At 33.8% G+C, this 15,506-nt stretch overlaps 2 protein-coding genes across 11 annotated transcripts in view; one reads left to right on the top strand and one right to left on the bottom strand.

Moving 5' to 3' along the window:
- LOC113502961 (neurobeachin) overlaps positions 1–15,506 on the top strand; it is a 363,451-nt gene that overhangs the window by 303,710 nt on the left and 44,235 nt on the right. The window lies entirely within an intron of this gene.
- The window catches only part of LOC113502962 (facilitated trehalose transporter Tret1-2 homolog), a 51,467-nt gene that overhangs the window by 4,242 nt on the left and 31,719 nt on the right, over positions 1–15,506 (bottom strand). Inside the window, exons 1-2 of one of the 4 annotated variants that reach the window (XM_026884739.1) lie at positions 14,076–14,829; positions 5,818–5,944 (exon numbers count right to left, since the gene is read on the bottom strand). In XM_026884739.1, coding sequence (XP_026740540.1) covers positions 5,818–5,874 — 57 coding nt within the window. In that variant the 5' untranslated portion in view covers positions 5,875–5,944; positions 14,076–14,829. Of the gene's footprint in view, positions 1–714; positions 2,033–5,817; positions 5,945–7,315; positions 8,356–14,075; positions 14,830–15,506 lie in introns of those variants that run through there. The other 3 variants (XM_026884737.1, XM_026884736.1, XM_026884738.1) reach the window with 3 other exon arrangements.

Here is a 15,506-nt window from a genome sequence, read left to right as displayed (position 1 = left end):
AATATATTTAATCACTACGTTACGAACATATTCTCTAATGATAATAGTCAAACCTACTCTGACAGTTAAGTTGACATTCACTCGATCTTTGAACCCGCTACTTAGAAGTTGAAAATCCCAGTTGTTAATCGTCGTACCCTAATGCTTCAAATTACACAATTTTCTTTTTTGTTTTACATATTTCGCAACAAAATGGTGGTGAGTTTTTGTTCCGTGCAAAACGTCAAAGCACATTACAATGACTTGACATGCGTGTAAGTGGTCCATAAATGACAGTCAACTACCGGAACAATATTACAAGCGAATGGTTCTTATGATTGTGATAACGACCATTATCTGTGTGTGGACGGACCCTAATTATGATGCGAATAACGCGAAATAAATAAATCAACCGCAATCGTTTTATATTTGTGATATTCACGTAATTAAAAATACTGAAATCGAAATCTTGTACTTGTCAATGTATTAGAAAACGCTACCTAGCAAGTTCTTCAAGAGCTTACCGTTATTAAAAAATTAAAGTCTACACATTATTACTGGATGAGATGAATCGTATTGCACAACTTGTGAATTACACCCGTTTCTAGTATTCTATCTATCGAAGGATTTATATTCCACATAATATTTTTTATAGTTTCAAATCGACAGATAGGATATTAAAAACGGCCCTAATGTGATACACCGGATATTTTTTTTTCCAATGAGTATACTTACAGTAAGAGAAACGCCGATGGAATCGAAATACTTGTCTATGTCTGAGTACATTCCACTTGTTATTGGTACGATAGGCTGCGTATGCACTGCCCGCTGCGGGCGACGCCGATACATTTATATTATTTACGATCAACTATCATGGCATAGAGCCGATATGGAAATGCCAATAATTACATAAACAAGTTTTAGGAATAAAAAAAGCGGTACAAGAAAAAAAAGTAGAGTCGCCCTTTCTTAATTGAGATTGTGTAATTGTATCCTATAACGATTCAGCAATTAAGTTAACATAAGGAACTAAAGAGCTTAACAAATCGCATCTTTGCATCAAGTGTTGAGGAAAGTTCATCATCATCAGTTTCATTAATTGAAAACATATTTCCTGATTTAGGTTCTTTAAACGACGCATGGTTTAGGTAAATGATACTTAATAAATTCTGTCCTTATTTTACACTCTACACATATGTAATATGTAGTCTCTTCCAGTAATTACAGTTCAATATCACTCCCATTAGGTATCGGAGTGAACGTAAGGCCATGGAGGCCGGCTCTACCTGCGGCTTAAACGGGTGACATTTTCACGGTATAAACGATTATTCTAGAAACGCTATTTCCTTCTAGTTGGCTTATCTTGAATTTTCTAAAGACCTGTATTTCGTTAAGTTGCATTGAAAGTTACGTAAGAAGTTAGTTAGATTAGCTTACAAATGGAGCAATATATGTACTTTCCCTATGATACAGTATTTATTTTAAAACTGCAGAGAATATTTCATTTAATTTTGATTTTAAGTAGAATATAGCTACACAAAAAGTGAATGAAATGTACTTGCTTATAATCCAATACCATTCGTGCATCGAGTTAAACATAGGAAGGATGTGAGCGAACAATATTCCGTACGAAGGTAGCGTAGTAGCCCGCATGTAGGCAACCTTGACCGTGCCGAGTGTGTCGCCTTCACTGCGAGCTCTACTTCTTGGAAGCTTATGTGCGCCTGGTACTCGTGAACTAATTGCGAGCTTTATCGATCACTCTTTAAAAGCTATTGTTATTTGAAACTGAACGATGAGAGCTTTAGTTTTCTTCTTCGCATTTTCAGCTCAGAAAAAGCTTTTTGTAAATAATACGTTGACAGTAAGTTCTCAAGTCATAATACTAAAGTTTTGACAGGTAGCCTGTCTATGGTAGCGTTTTGAAAACGGTTTGTTGATATCAGATAGGCTTATTCGCTTCATGTTGAAATTGGTATTTATAATTGAAAACTTTAGACCCTAGCTTGGGAAAACTACGAATGAAAAAATAATTCGTTTATTTTTTATCTAGTTTTCATGCGTGGCTATTGAATAAATAAATAAAATGATAATAAATCCTTTTTTTTCATTATTTACGGACAGGTCAGCGACTTACAAATACTTTTTGTTCATGCCTAACCTAAAGAGTTTAGCATGCGAATTAATTAATACAATTTTGCTTCGCATGAATAATGTATTAGCAAAAACACCGGTATGAACTGGTGTTTTAGAAACATCTGGCAATATTTGAAACAGGTATACCTATAGTACATATTATTTAATTATCAATGAGAGCCAAAATATCAATGACGCGAACAATATTTTTTTTTGTAATTTAGCTATAATTAAAATAAAACGGTCATAATTGTTGCCGATTGTAATCATAGTTTTAATATTAGATTTTGAATCTTTTGTAACTTGCTTTGTGTTATCAATTTTACTAAAATGTCAACTTTTCGTGCATTGTTGCAATTTCTTAATAATATACTTCTGTAGGCACTATGCCTCCACTTTCATTACAAATAAAAGATACCGACCATTCGGGTTTTAATTTTAAGAAAAACTGACTTTATAAAATATTGCTATGGGAAGTGGCCTGTACGAAAGCACTTCCGCTGTGATTTTAACTTTGACATTTGTGGCAATCAAAACATTTTCTCAACATTTATTACGTTTGCAAACATTAACAGCAATTCGATACGAATTTATCTCACGGCGTGTTGTTGCAGAAATGTGTAGTTTCCTTCCTCTTCCGTCACAGCAGTAACGAACAGGATTAATCACCTCGGTTTAATATTTACCTTCGTCGCGACTTGATTTCATATACACTGGTTGACCAATGTTTTAAAATAATGGTGATTACTGTATTGTACTTTTTTTTCTAAAAAAAGGAAGTTACTCTATTCAACCGTATGCTTTTTTGCATTATAACTAGATTATCTGAAACATGAACCCCATTTGCCATTTGCATTCGTGACTAAATGACTCCGGTCATATTTTAAATCTCTCTTTTCTACAAATATACAAACGCGTTCTGAAAAACAAGTTTATTAATTTTCATCAGATCTCTTAAACAATTGACCATTTTACCGACTTAAAATTTAAACTTTCTTGTTATCATCCATTTAAAAAATTTCACTACTTACTTAAAGCAACGAATTTTGGAGTGCACTTTAACATGCAAATGGAAGTAGATTAGTTTTAATGTAACATTTTTTATGCTCAGTAGAGCAACAGACAAGTATTTGAGTATAACGACATGACTATATCTACAGTTAGTTAACTACCTATAGTTAACTATGTGTATAATGATCGTGTAATTCGGTGCTCCTGTGTCATTGTCGGCGGCCGTTGTTGCCGCGGTATTGAACTTGAACGGTCGCCGTCTGACCGCCTGCGCCTGCGCAGCTCAATGCCGAACTCTTATGTAACGCTTTTTGATACTGCTATTGAAGCAATATGCATACTGTTTTTTAAGTTACATACAGGTTTAACTTAATGTAGGCTTGCAACTGCATTACTTGAAAAAAGTTACAAAATTGTACAGAATTGCGCAATACAAACTTTAGGCAGCTAAAACACGCAGGTATGTTAATTGAACGCAAATCGAAATAAAAGTTAATTTTATTTAAAGATCGTCTTGTATATTTGAATGTCACGAGTGAGTACAAATCAATTAGATCATTAAGTAACAAGAATACGACGTGTAACTGGTTTGTCTGAACTTTTAAAGGATCAAGGTCTTGTATGGACGACTAATGACAAATGTCTAGAAAAAAATGTCGTCAGCATAAAAACTCTTTGTTAACTATATAGTAGAGTTGCTTGCGGACAGCATAAAAATCTGATTAAAAAAACTGACAGAAATATTCAGCTATCTCTATAATAGTGTTGAACAAGTTTTCAATAGGTATTTCAGCTTCTTTTGTTTCTTTGCCTCAATACTCACTTATTACATTTTAATGTGTTATTTTGTCTGGTGTCAAATGTGACAGTGCTTAAAGACTTTTGTTCCAGACTGCACGTTAATATATGCTTCTTATCCGTGTCAGAATGCATAACAATAAGAAAAAACATGTTTAGTTATCATATCGTACTGAAATGGAGATTACGTTGTTTGTTTGAGATACAAACGAAACAAAATGACATGTTGCATGTTTATCGAAAATCCTGCACTGATCCAGTTTTCTCGAACATTGAAGAAAACCCACCGGTTTTATTTAAACATAAAAAAATGGTATTTGTACCGAATTTGGCAAATTGCAATCCTTATAATTAATGATACAGGAAGTCATAAAATTAAAGAGATTAGATAAATGTTAGTATTTTGTCTTATCACTTGAAATAAATTGTTTAGGTATGAAGATTTGGTTATTTCTAGAACTTGTTCTAAACTAGTTTTTCTAAATAAAGGATCGTGCAAGTCTCGTGAGCTACACTATTGATATGCCGTAGCTACGTCACACGTAGGTCGCCGATCTAATGTTCTATTCGTAACCGCGAACTATTTCTCGTTTATGCTACCCTGGTACTTCTATCCGAAATTGATCTGAGATTATCTCATCACATCTCGCTAGTAATTTTGAATGCAATTTTGACCGGTTTTCCGTAACAATATTAAAATTAAAATTTCGTAAAGTAGGTCAAAATCATAGTGATAATTTTTTACTGTATAGTCGTATATGGATATGATCATGAACCTTATTTTGATGTCAGTAAATGGTAAAATTTCGTCAGCTTACTTGACACTGATATTTCCTGAATAATGTACAAATAAGATCACAATAAAAAATCGCCTGTGCAAATATGCAACGGTTATCAGTGTCATGTGGCCGCTACTAAACAACCTCCTGCCACCAGTATCATTAGTGGTTATCACCGCACTGGGAAAACTCATTCATTATTATTGATGACTAATAACGTACCTATGATAATTGTAATCGATACCTCGTTTGTTGGTTAGAAGGCGCTTAACGAATTTTGGGAAATTTGTAAATGGTTTTCGTTTCCATTGCATCATTTCCACTTTAAATTGCTTTAATTCAATTCCTTATCATGTTTCGGGTTTCCACGTCCTTTCGCATTCCACAATCGCTAAATGCACAATTACGTTAATGTCACTTAACGTCGAACGTAAAAATTACCAAACGGTTAAGTGAAATCGCGCGGAATTACGAATGTCGGTGGGCGTTTGAATTATTTAATTGCCTTTTACGACTGCCGTTGCGACATCGAATCGCTATTGTATTGCTAAATTCTTTGTTTTCAAATATATGTATTGGCTTCACCTTGCCCTTGACACGGACTGAAATGAAACTAGAATGATTTGAAAGGATATCGAGATGCGCCGACATCGCGACTTGATACTTTCGATACCAGAGGACCCTGGGCAGAAGGACAGACCTTACCTAAAGGAACTGTTAACTGTATCATGATAAACATTTGACGGAAAAATGATAATTGTTATATACAGACGTTTAATTGACAGCTATGCGGGATCTGTTGCGAAGATACGCGCGGTATGCAGCGCTGTGATATTCCGAGAAAATAACAATTATTATATAATTTTATGTGCGTATATATATATTTATATATTTATAGTCTTTTACCATCCATTTAATGGTCGACAAGATTGATTAACATTTTATGAAAAGTTTATTATTTATTATATTGAAAAACCTTATTCAAGAACGAAAATAATAACACAACCAATTAATGGCATTTCTATTGTCAAATAGGAATTTAGAAAAAGACAGACAACCCTTAGCGATGCGTCAATCAACCGGCTGATATTGATAGAGTTTTAGGAGAACATACCATGTAGAGGTCGCCATAGCGGCACACCTTCCAGAAGCCCTTGATGCTCGAGAACATGTTGCGCGCGCGCCGGTCGCCCCAGCAAGCCGCGCCCGCACCCGCCGCCGCGCGCGCCGACCGAGCGCCTCTGGAAGCGAACACACACCTTAATAACACTGAAAACTTATTCTTCTTACTTTACAATACTTAATATGACCTAACTTTGTCTTAATTAATAGTATTTCATGTAATTCAGTGTTAGGACCGAATAAAGGTTGAATCAACGTCGAATGCTTATGCTGCCTCCGACATTTCATGACATAAAATGAAAATAGAATAGAGAGAGATTGAAGAATGTAGGCCACATTATTGTAATAAGAAATTGATATTTTAAATCGTCGCAAAAAATACACTCAATATTTAAAAGATGACAATGGAGAGATATAGCTTCACACTTGAAAGCAATTCTAAGTAATCGGATTTTAAAACTTATTTAAAGCACTTTTAAACGTTACAGTATGGGCTCTAGGTACACGGTTCCAAAATGTCACACCTATGTTGTATAATTGGCAAAAAAAACTCTATAAGTTACTCTTATAAAAATAAATATATACAGTATATCTTATACATTAGGTATAATTTATGTTTGCAAGAACAGCGTAATATTTAAGCAGATACTGCGGCTTTATGACCCTTTATTTACGCACATATTGTGGTAACGATAAAGATGGCCGTTTGTATGATTTTTATAGTTTTGACGCAGGTTTTGACTTAAATCAAGATAAATCGAAACATTCTTTAAATAGGTCTTTTTCGCCAACCAAGAAGTTTACCTGTCCATACCGTAAAGTAGTAGGTAAACCGCGCGCATTAGAACATTAATTCACTTCGTTTTTCTCACATTTTAAAACAAAACACTTTTAAATGTCTTATTCCTAGTATGCCTCACAAACACTGATGTCCTTTAATTCACTGTTAAATGAGATGACTTGTAAACTGTGATGTGTAATCAAAACCCCTCTTGCTTCTGCATTATGTTAGATTTCGTGCAGCGATTATGTCTAAGTGAGGCACTGTGAGAAAAATACAAGAATACAGTATCTGATTTAAACATAATTAGATTCGTCCGTGTATCAGTAAAACAAATAAGATTAAACAGCTCCTAGTTTACGCAACCCCAAAAAATTGTATCATCAAATAAAACAATGAAATTCGTTAAAAATCCTACGCAATAATATTATTTCCCGAATTATGTGTACCTATCATAATTGCAAATGCAATGTGCGTCTGCGTCGCCCGCCGTCCATACCAACTACCGCGTCATACAGGGAAATCACATCTTTGTTCTAAATAAATGACATTCCGAACTAAATATGACCCAAAAGACGGTACAACACATGCTGCTTGTTGTTCACTTCAATAACCTTACAATCACGTAAACGATAAAGTAATTTGCATTCACACCGTCTCACGCAAATAAAGGCAGCGCACTTAAACACATGAACTTTAATATGCTCACCCCATTATTAATTCGCTGAACACGCACTGAGTCTACTCAATCATATTCCACTGCTATAATTAGCCCTCGACCACGAAACACAAAGAAACCACTATCAAAACACAGACATGACTGACGCTGTCACAGAAAGTGATCTTATTATAGTATTCTTTTAGATAACAGTGCAGTGGGAGAGCGACTCTACGCGAATGTCAATACTTCCTATCGTAATAAAGTTGATTATGTCACAAGTACTTGTATCTAGTACCGATGCAGCGATGTAACGGCCCGGTGTAAGGCGTCATTTATAAACAATTGAAGTATCAATCACTCGACGATCGATGGGAGATCGTCGCTGACATATGTTTGCCTTTTTATCGGTCATAGCTTAGACGGTGATAGAATCATCACAGCCCGTCGGTGTCGAGATGAAACGTAAACATTCCTGAAGATGTATTTTTATGTATCGTAACTCCGATCTTTATGTACAAATACATCATTGTATTATCTAGACAGCTAAAGTGCAACCGTTTTGGACGCAATGGTTAGGTAAAGAACTTAACCTAAGACAGGACAGACATCGAAACGATATTGATCTTTGCATTCGACATTGAAATAATGATACTGACTATTAATAAATGTTTACAAGATATTTTCAATCGACCTTTGTATTATAGAAACGATTCAGAGTTGATTCAAGTGACGACTTAACTTGTAAACAATTGTTGTACCTAATTATTGTTATCAAAACTTTCCATATCGGTCTTCTAGTTCGTGCATGATCAGATCTAGATATGACTACAACATTATTAACTAGAATACTGTTTAAACCTTTATCATATGACATTGTTCGAGACAATCGTTAGCATGTGCTGTGTGATAGGAAAATAATGTATGTTATCTGAGTGATGTTGTGATGTGAAACAAATGACGATCGACTATAAGCGACGTACGTAGCTATACGTAGGCAGCGCAGATATCATCTTTGACTTTATAAATTAGCAATTTATCACTGCTTAATATTCTAGCATTTGTTTTTGCCGACAATACGAAAATGCGTATAATTTTATAACAGATACAGATGACAGACTTGTTACAGATATAGATACGATGTTTGCCAGTCTCAACGAGTTTTAATAGTTTGGTTCTTGAAACAAAGCTGTCAAGTGTACAATAAAATTACATCAAACGTGTTTTAAACACTAATGATTGAAACCTTTGCCAAACAACCCAGCAACAACCCAGCTTTGAAGCTACGCTTTTGAGTAAGCGTTTTGCCATTTCCGATGCCCTACGAAATGTGTTGATTGCGGGTTGTTTTCATACTTCGTTGTTTACTTACAGAATCAAATTTTGATAGATAAGAAATAATTTCTTACAATTAAACTTCTAGGATATAGTAGTTGTTAATTATTTTGCTTGAATGTCGTTCTGATTTCAGTTTACACTGCAACAAAGTAGCATCACGTGTGAACACATGCGGACCGTATCACTAGATTACGTGATTATCTCATAGTGTAGGGCTTGCAAGATACTTCATTTATAAATAATAATTTAAATTTTAAGCCGGGCATGAAAATGATTAAATTACTTCAATATAAACTGAAATGGTCGATTCTCAATAATAAATTCCACCTACAGCCAACTAAATTGATGACACCTAAGACAGCCGAGAAGACTGAACTCTTGCGAAAATTCTGAATCTTCTAAGATATAGAATTTCCTTCTGTTTAACATGCTAGCAGCAGAAGCAAGTCGATAGCAGGTCGAGAACTCTTGAACTAGTGAATCGAAACTTAAAGTAACCCTACAATTAGTCTATACCGTTTTAAAAGTATCAGTATTTAAAGAGAAAAACGTGTGAAGCTTTGATCAAGCTTGCATGTTAATTTCACGCTAGAACCACTTTAGCGCATTACTATAAACCTTTAATGTCTCAGAAAATGTGACTCAAAACTGTGTCTAACAAGTGGTAACTGATTAAATAGTGTTTTGTTTATTAAATATTATTATATTGATAACAATGAAAAACGTTAGAATGCGGTGAGACCGTGACTCACCGCGGGACATGCGGACATGTCATATCTGCTCCACTCAAAACAAAATATTTTTCTTTCAAGTCGTAAATTGGTTGAACAATAACTTCGTGCATGATGATTTTCTCTGTTTTTTGTTTTTATTTCATCACGCCCCGATATGTTGCGTACGTAGGTTTTGTTTTGTCAATAATTGTGCCGTTATGATGTCTTAATTAATACTTCAGCATAACATTTCAATATTTTTCTATGATAACTGTGCATCCATTTACTTTGTTTTAGATACAAGATTATTCATATTCTATATACAAAGGGAAAAACATTTTTCCTACAAAAGTCATTTTTGTTCAGATAAGGACAATTCTAAGAATTTAAGATGCTTTTGTTTGGTGAGTAATTAATTAGAGATTATATTAAGACTTAAAGCTCAAGTTTTCAATTTTTCGCGTAGGTAAACTGATTTCTGAAGAGTTGTAAGTGACTCGAAACTATAGTTACAAATTGCTTATTGAACGAATTTCTCACATTTGTTTAGATAATGACATATAAGAGAGTACAAATTGTTGCCGAAATAACATGTTTATAAAAATATAATCGTATATAAAATGTAAGCGGTCGGCTCGTGACGAACAATCGCCATTGTTACGCGGTAACAGTAAACATTATTTTGATTACTACAATTAGTTCGTGTGTAGGCTTTTGAACTGACCTACCGGACTGGGGGCCTACCTCCATGATGATAGTTGAGGAAAAGAGATGCCGCTCTACACTGTAAATGCGCCATCTCCCTCGCTCATTCGTTTTTGCTTGATCCCCTGGTCAATAGTTCGCAATCATCACGTAATGAGGCCGAACATAGCAACAGTTACATTTACTTAGGTACCAGGTACATCGTAACATCGAGTACAATCAATCCCTATTAATATTATAAATGCGAAAGTAACTCTGTCTGTCTGTCTGTCTGTGTGTTACGCTTTCACGTCTAAACCACTGAACGGATTTTATTTAAATTTGGAACAGAGATAGAGTCGATCTTGAGAAAGAACATAGAATAGTTTTTATCCCGGACTTTTGAAGAGTTCTCTTGGAAACGCGATATAACTGACCTCGACGCGGGCGAAGCTGCGGGCAAAAAGCTAGTATAGTATAAAAGCTCATTTAGACGTTGTTATAATTTTTTGATACGAGAACCGCGCTCCTCATTATTTTGCGGTACTTTTCGCATCGTCTAAATTGGCTTTAAATCGTAATGTTAACGGGTACTCTAGATCTATATGTCTAGTATTTTCGTACCGTTTTAAATACAGGAACTGTTTTGCCGGACGATAACGGTTGATGTTTTTCTTTTTTTGTTTTGTTTTGGAAGGTTAATGTCGGTCAATAGGTTTGAATAATGAGCCTGATATTGTACGAGTATTGTAATGGTAAATGAGGTATAAACCTCATTACTAAATTAGACTATGTCAGTTAATTGGTACTATTTAGACTTAGTCATTTCACAGTCGTCTTAAAGTGCATTTAAATATTTTGTTATGAGCTTATATGTAATTCTGGTTTGCGCAGTTTAGCCTCCCTAAGTGAATAATGGTAATACCTCATTTCTGTTATATCTATGCTCTATACTAATATATAAAGCTGAAGAGTTTGTTTGTTTGAACGCGCTAATCTCGGGAACTACTAGTCCCAATTGAAAAAATATTTTTGTGTTGAATAGACCATTCATCGAGGAAGACTTTAGGCTATTAACCATCACGCTGCGACTAATAGGAGCAAAGATGCAAAGGAAAATGTGAAAAAAATAGGGCAGGTATAAATCATAACTTATATCTTCTACCCACGGGGACAAAGTCGCGGGCAACAGCTAGTTGATAGATAATCTTGGTAAGTTTATTGTAACCACGAGTCGATCCGCTCCTATAATCTATGTTAATATATTTCTTCCTTTGTTTCTTTACATTTCTATTATCATTTAAATAATCTAATTTATTTTCGTTTTGATCTATTAATGCATTGTTTGTTATTATAACGTCACTAAATTTATTACTTTAACATTAGAATAGTAAAAAATCACAATTTTGTTATGAATACTTTTTAAAGTAAAGGCTTTTATGTAAACGAATTTATCGAACTATTTGTGAAAACTTTTTAATCAAAGATGAAAAAAAAATGAGTGCTAGGCAATCGTTGTTATCACTTATCAGTCAATAGCCCACTGACCGCCTGAAACACAAATAATGTTGTTTATTTGTTGTCAAGAGTCTTTACCCTGCACTATTTTAATAAGAACGTAAATAAATAAACTAAACAAGTATTTTTATGAAATATTTTCAGTATGTAGCATGCATTTAAGAAACTATATATGTACTATATTCTACAGGGTTATTTTACAACTATAATTTCATATTATAATATCCGCCATCATTGAATTGTATTAATAAAATCTTAATTTAATTACGCATTACTTACGCGTAATTATCGGGATTGCTCGACTAGTTTTGAACCAAACCGTAGTCCTAAATCATGAGCTGACGCGGCGGCGGGTGAGCGTGTATTAGTCGTATTTCAATATATAGTAGCCGTAACAGTTTTCAGTAAACATTATTCTATCTACGTCCCAGAATTTCTCAGACGTATTTAGTAACATTTAGATAAATATAATTCAATAAATTAATAAACATCTAGACATTTGCCAGTTGCTGAGAACAAATACTCGCTCAATACATAAATAGACACAGCTATATGTTGTATGTCTGTTATGTTGTGTGTTCTACTTCCAATCATTTACATATTGTCAAGATTGTAAGGCATGCAAAGATGGCCTAATTCCTATTTAAATGTTATCGATTTTTATCACTCATTTAAATTGTTATTTTAATTGAAATGTCATAGAACAACTGAAGGTCTAGACAATGTTACATCGCATTAGAATATAACTGTATGAATGACGTTCCGGTTCGACGAGTGATATGACTGAAGATTTTTAAAGGTGATTTCAGTTCCAAAGAACATAAAAAAGATGTCAAATCACTGTTGAGAAAACTGAAAATGGAAAACTGTAAAAATGGTGTTCGTATAACCATTTTTATAATATAGGTATTATTAGTTTATTTTTATTTTCGCATTTTCCGACTGATCGTCAAGCTCAGATTAACATGAAAGAATTACATTCTTCCACTATTTAATTTATTACAGAAATACCTCGTGTATAGGTAAGTAGGTATAATAAATCAAGAGTTTTTATGTCATGAAGCTTTTTTGGTGTTCATTCTTTAAAATTACATGATTGAATTTACAAAGAGTTAATACGTGGTTTTTTACTTCTACGTGTTATGTAACACACATCAAGATAGACGGTACATTAACTTCATCTAATTGTGATTTGTGGCTATATTAAGAACCTAAAAGTAACTTGAACAAGTTTTTACGACTATGTACTAATGCTACAAAAGTGTAAGAGTTTAATGATATCTGCGGAACCCAGCGGAGAGGAAACTTGATGGTTAAACACGGAAACAAGCGTAACTCATACACGATTATACGAAAACTATTAAATATGATTTGAAAAATAATAATAAATTAAAATCCGGCGTTTATCAAGAGTTGATCAAGCAGCCGTGACTGTGCGTGATAAATCGTTCCAAATTAAATTGCTTTGTCCACAGCTATCCGCCGCATGTATAAGTTTCATGCAGATTTTCAGTTTTCAACCTTTCTATGGAAACTTCATATACTAGTGAGTTATGGATGCCTAGTACTTCTTGCCTATGTTTAGATGAAGTTATTTCATGGCCACGACGTTGATAGAAAAAATATAACAAAAACAGTTTTAATTGCAATAAAGTATGTGATTATATTTCACGTCCACAATATAGTTCCTACATCTTTATTAACAATTATCACAATGTGTGCAACAGTAACAAGCAAAGACAGATTATCGACATTTTGTTAAAAAATAAAATTTGGAAATTATTATTATGAAAAAAGATTTTTAAATACATACATATTCTTCTGAACAAATAACAAAATAAGTTGATAATTTGTAAAATTGTTTTTAACTGTTAAACGTATTGCATGTTTTTATACTCGTTTGAAATATTTTGTAAAACGATCATGTTGTTTTTTATGGAGCTGTTAACAATACAACAGCAATCGACACAACAATGATCCAATACAGTTTCATTTTATGGCTCTTTCATATAATTTAATATTATACTATCGAAAGATACACGATCTTTAGAGATATTGTCTTTCCAATTTATCCAGTATTTTAAAATTTTTAGTACTTTTTGTAACCAGGTCTGTAAAAAAACCAATTGAATAGCCTAACGTATACTTACTAAAAATAATAGGAAATTAATAACACAGTACATTAACAATTAATTAATTTGAAAGTTCCCTAGTTAATTTACGAACATCGTAATTTTGTTTTCGTATAGCAACAATGTACTAGGGCTACATAAATGTTCGCAGTATTCACAGATACAGTCCACAGTATTGTGAAGACTACATAATCTTTTATTTAGTTTGAGCGCGCACTATTTACAGTATGCCCGGGAAACTATTGTGTACCGGTAATTGTTTGGTCACCGCACATTCTTACTGTGCATGGAATCATTCATTTGCACACGTCTCACAATTAACTATCAATTATTTATCTATAATTAATAAATAATTATATTTATATTATTGGAAAAAGCGTCACAGAAATAATTGAAATATAAATTAAATCTCTAGATAATACTTACTCCGTTTCTCAGAAAATGCTCGTCAACACCGTTGTTGATAAAACACTGTTCAGAATATTATTCTCAATATAAAGTTTTTCAGGAACAAAGTTTTTCACTGAACCTTTCTTCCGACACACGGCGATCGTGGAAACTATTTCCGCGCGAAGCTCGGGACAACTGCGCACACGTGCGAAACACACGCGGGTTATTTTAAATTAAGAACCCTCGAATAATTTAAGAAATACAAAATATTTTTTTATTGAGTCTATGTTATATTTTTTTATTATTTGTGTGAGTAGTGGCTATGTCACATCGCGATTCAGGCCGGCGATCGACTGTTTTCGAAATAGTCCATATGCTCTTGACCTTGCGGTGTTCTCGGGCCAACTGAAGCGGCTTTTCGTTGACGCCGCGTGTTTTATAACGCATTATTGTTGTCATAACTTTTACTGTGTGCGCCAAACGCTGATAGTGACGGAACACAACTTCCAGCCATGTGCCGTGGGTGCTCCGGAAATATATTTTTTTTCGTCTCGAAAATGAGGAAAAATATTGTTTATAAATATCGATGCCTCTATTCGTGTTTGTTTCAAATACCTTCAATGGCCGGCGGATCTTGCGTGCGGGATCAAAATAGATCTGTATACCGCTTGAACTGTAAAAATGATGTATCCGCTTTCATGACGTCTGAAAAACATTTTGATATGCTACTGTGTAGGTCATTATCAATCATTAACCAAAGACTGCCAGCACAAGTCTAATCAATATTAAATTACATTTGTTTATTTTTTATTTTTATCGTTAGTATCATCAAACTAAATAACATTTCATAATTATTGAAATTACCAACCAATTATTGACTAAAGCACAACATCGAAACAAAAATATACATATTTATCTAAATAATCGTGATAGTAATACCTAATTAATTCAAATAGGTCTCGCACAAAAACTAGTTTTTGCGAAGCTCGATCCATCGTAGTAAAAAAAAAACATGATAAACAAAACACAACTTAAGGATTCAATTAAACATGCTCAGTGCAGCCTGCAACCGAATTAAGATAAAAAAATCCTTGTCTAGACCTCGAGGAAACAGTATTTCGTAATGTGTTTAGTATGTACTAAATTGTGCGATCAACAAGGTTGACGAAAAGGCAAATGTTTACATACATACTCGTATATTAGCCTGACTAAATAGCAGGTAATCGGAAACAAAAACTACTAAGCGTGCTCGCGTATAACTGACAATTGGTCATAGATTTTTTGTTGCAGAGAATGCAATAAGTTGGTACTTGGTTTATTAAGAATTAGAACATACTAGAGCAGGCTCTCAAAAAAGGCTAACAAGTATAGAAAACATCGACGTGCGTCTTGAAACAGACAAATTAATTAACGATAACGTTATTTGTGAGATTGCTACTAATCGTCGTCGAACCCTATTATTTACGG

Source organism: Trichoplusia ni, chromosome 18 (assembly GCF_003590095.1).
Source record: "Trichoplusia ni isolate ovarian cell line Hi5 chromosome 18, tn1, whole genome shotgun sequence".
NCBI classification, from domain to species: Eukaryota; Metazoa; Arthropoda; class Insecta; order Lepidoptera; family Noctuidae; genus Trichoplusia; species Trichoplusia ni.
Note: the sequence above shows the minus strand (reverse complement) of the source record. Positions and strands in the feature narration are given on the sequence as shown.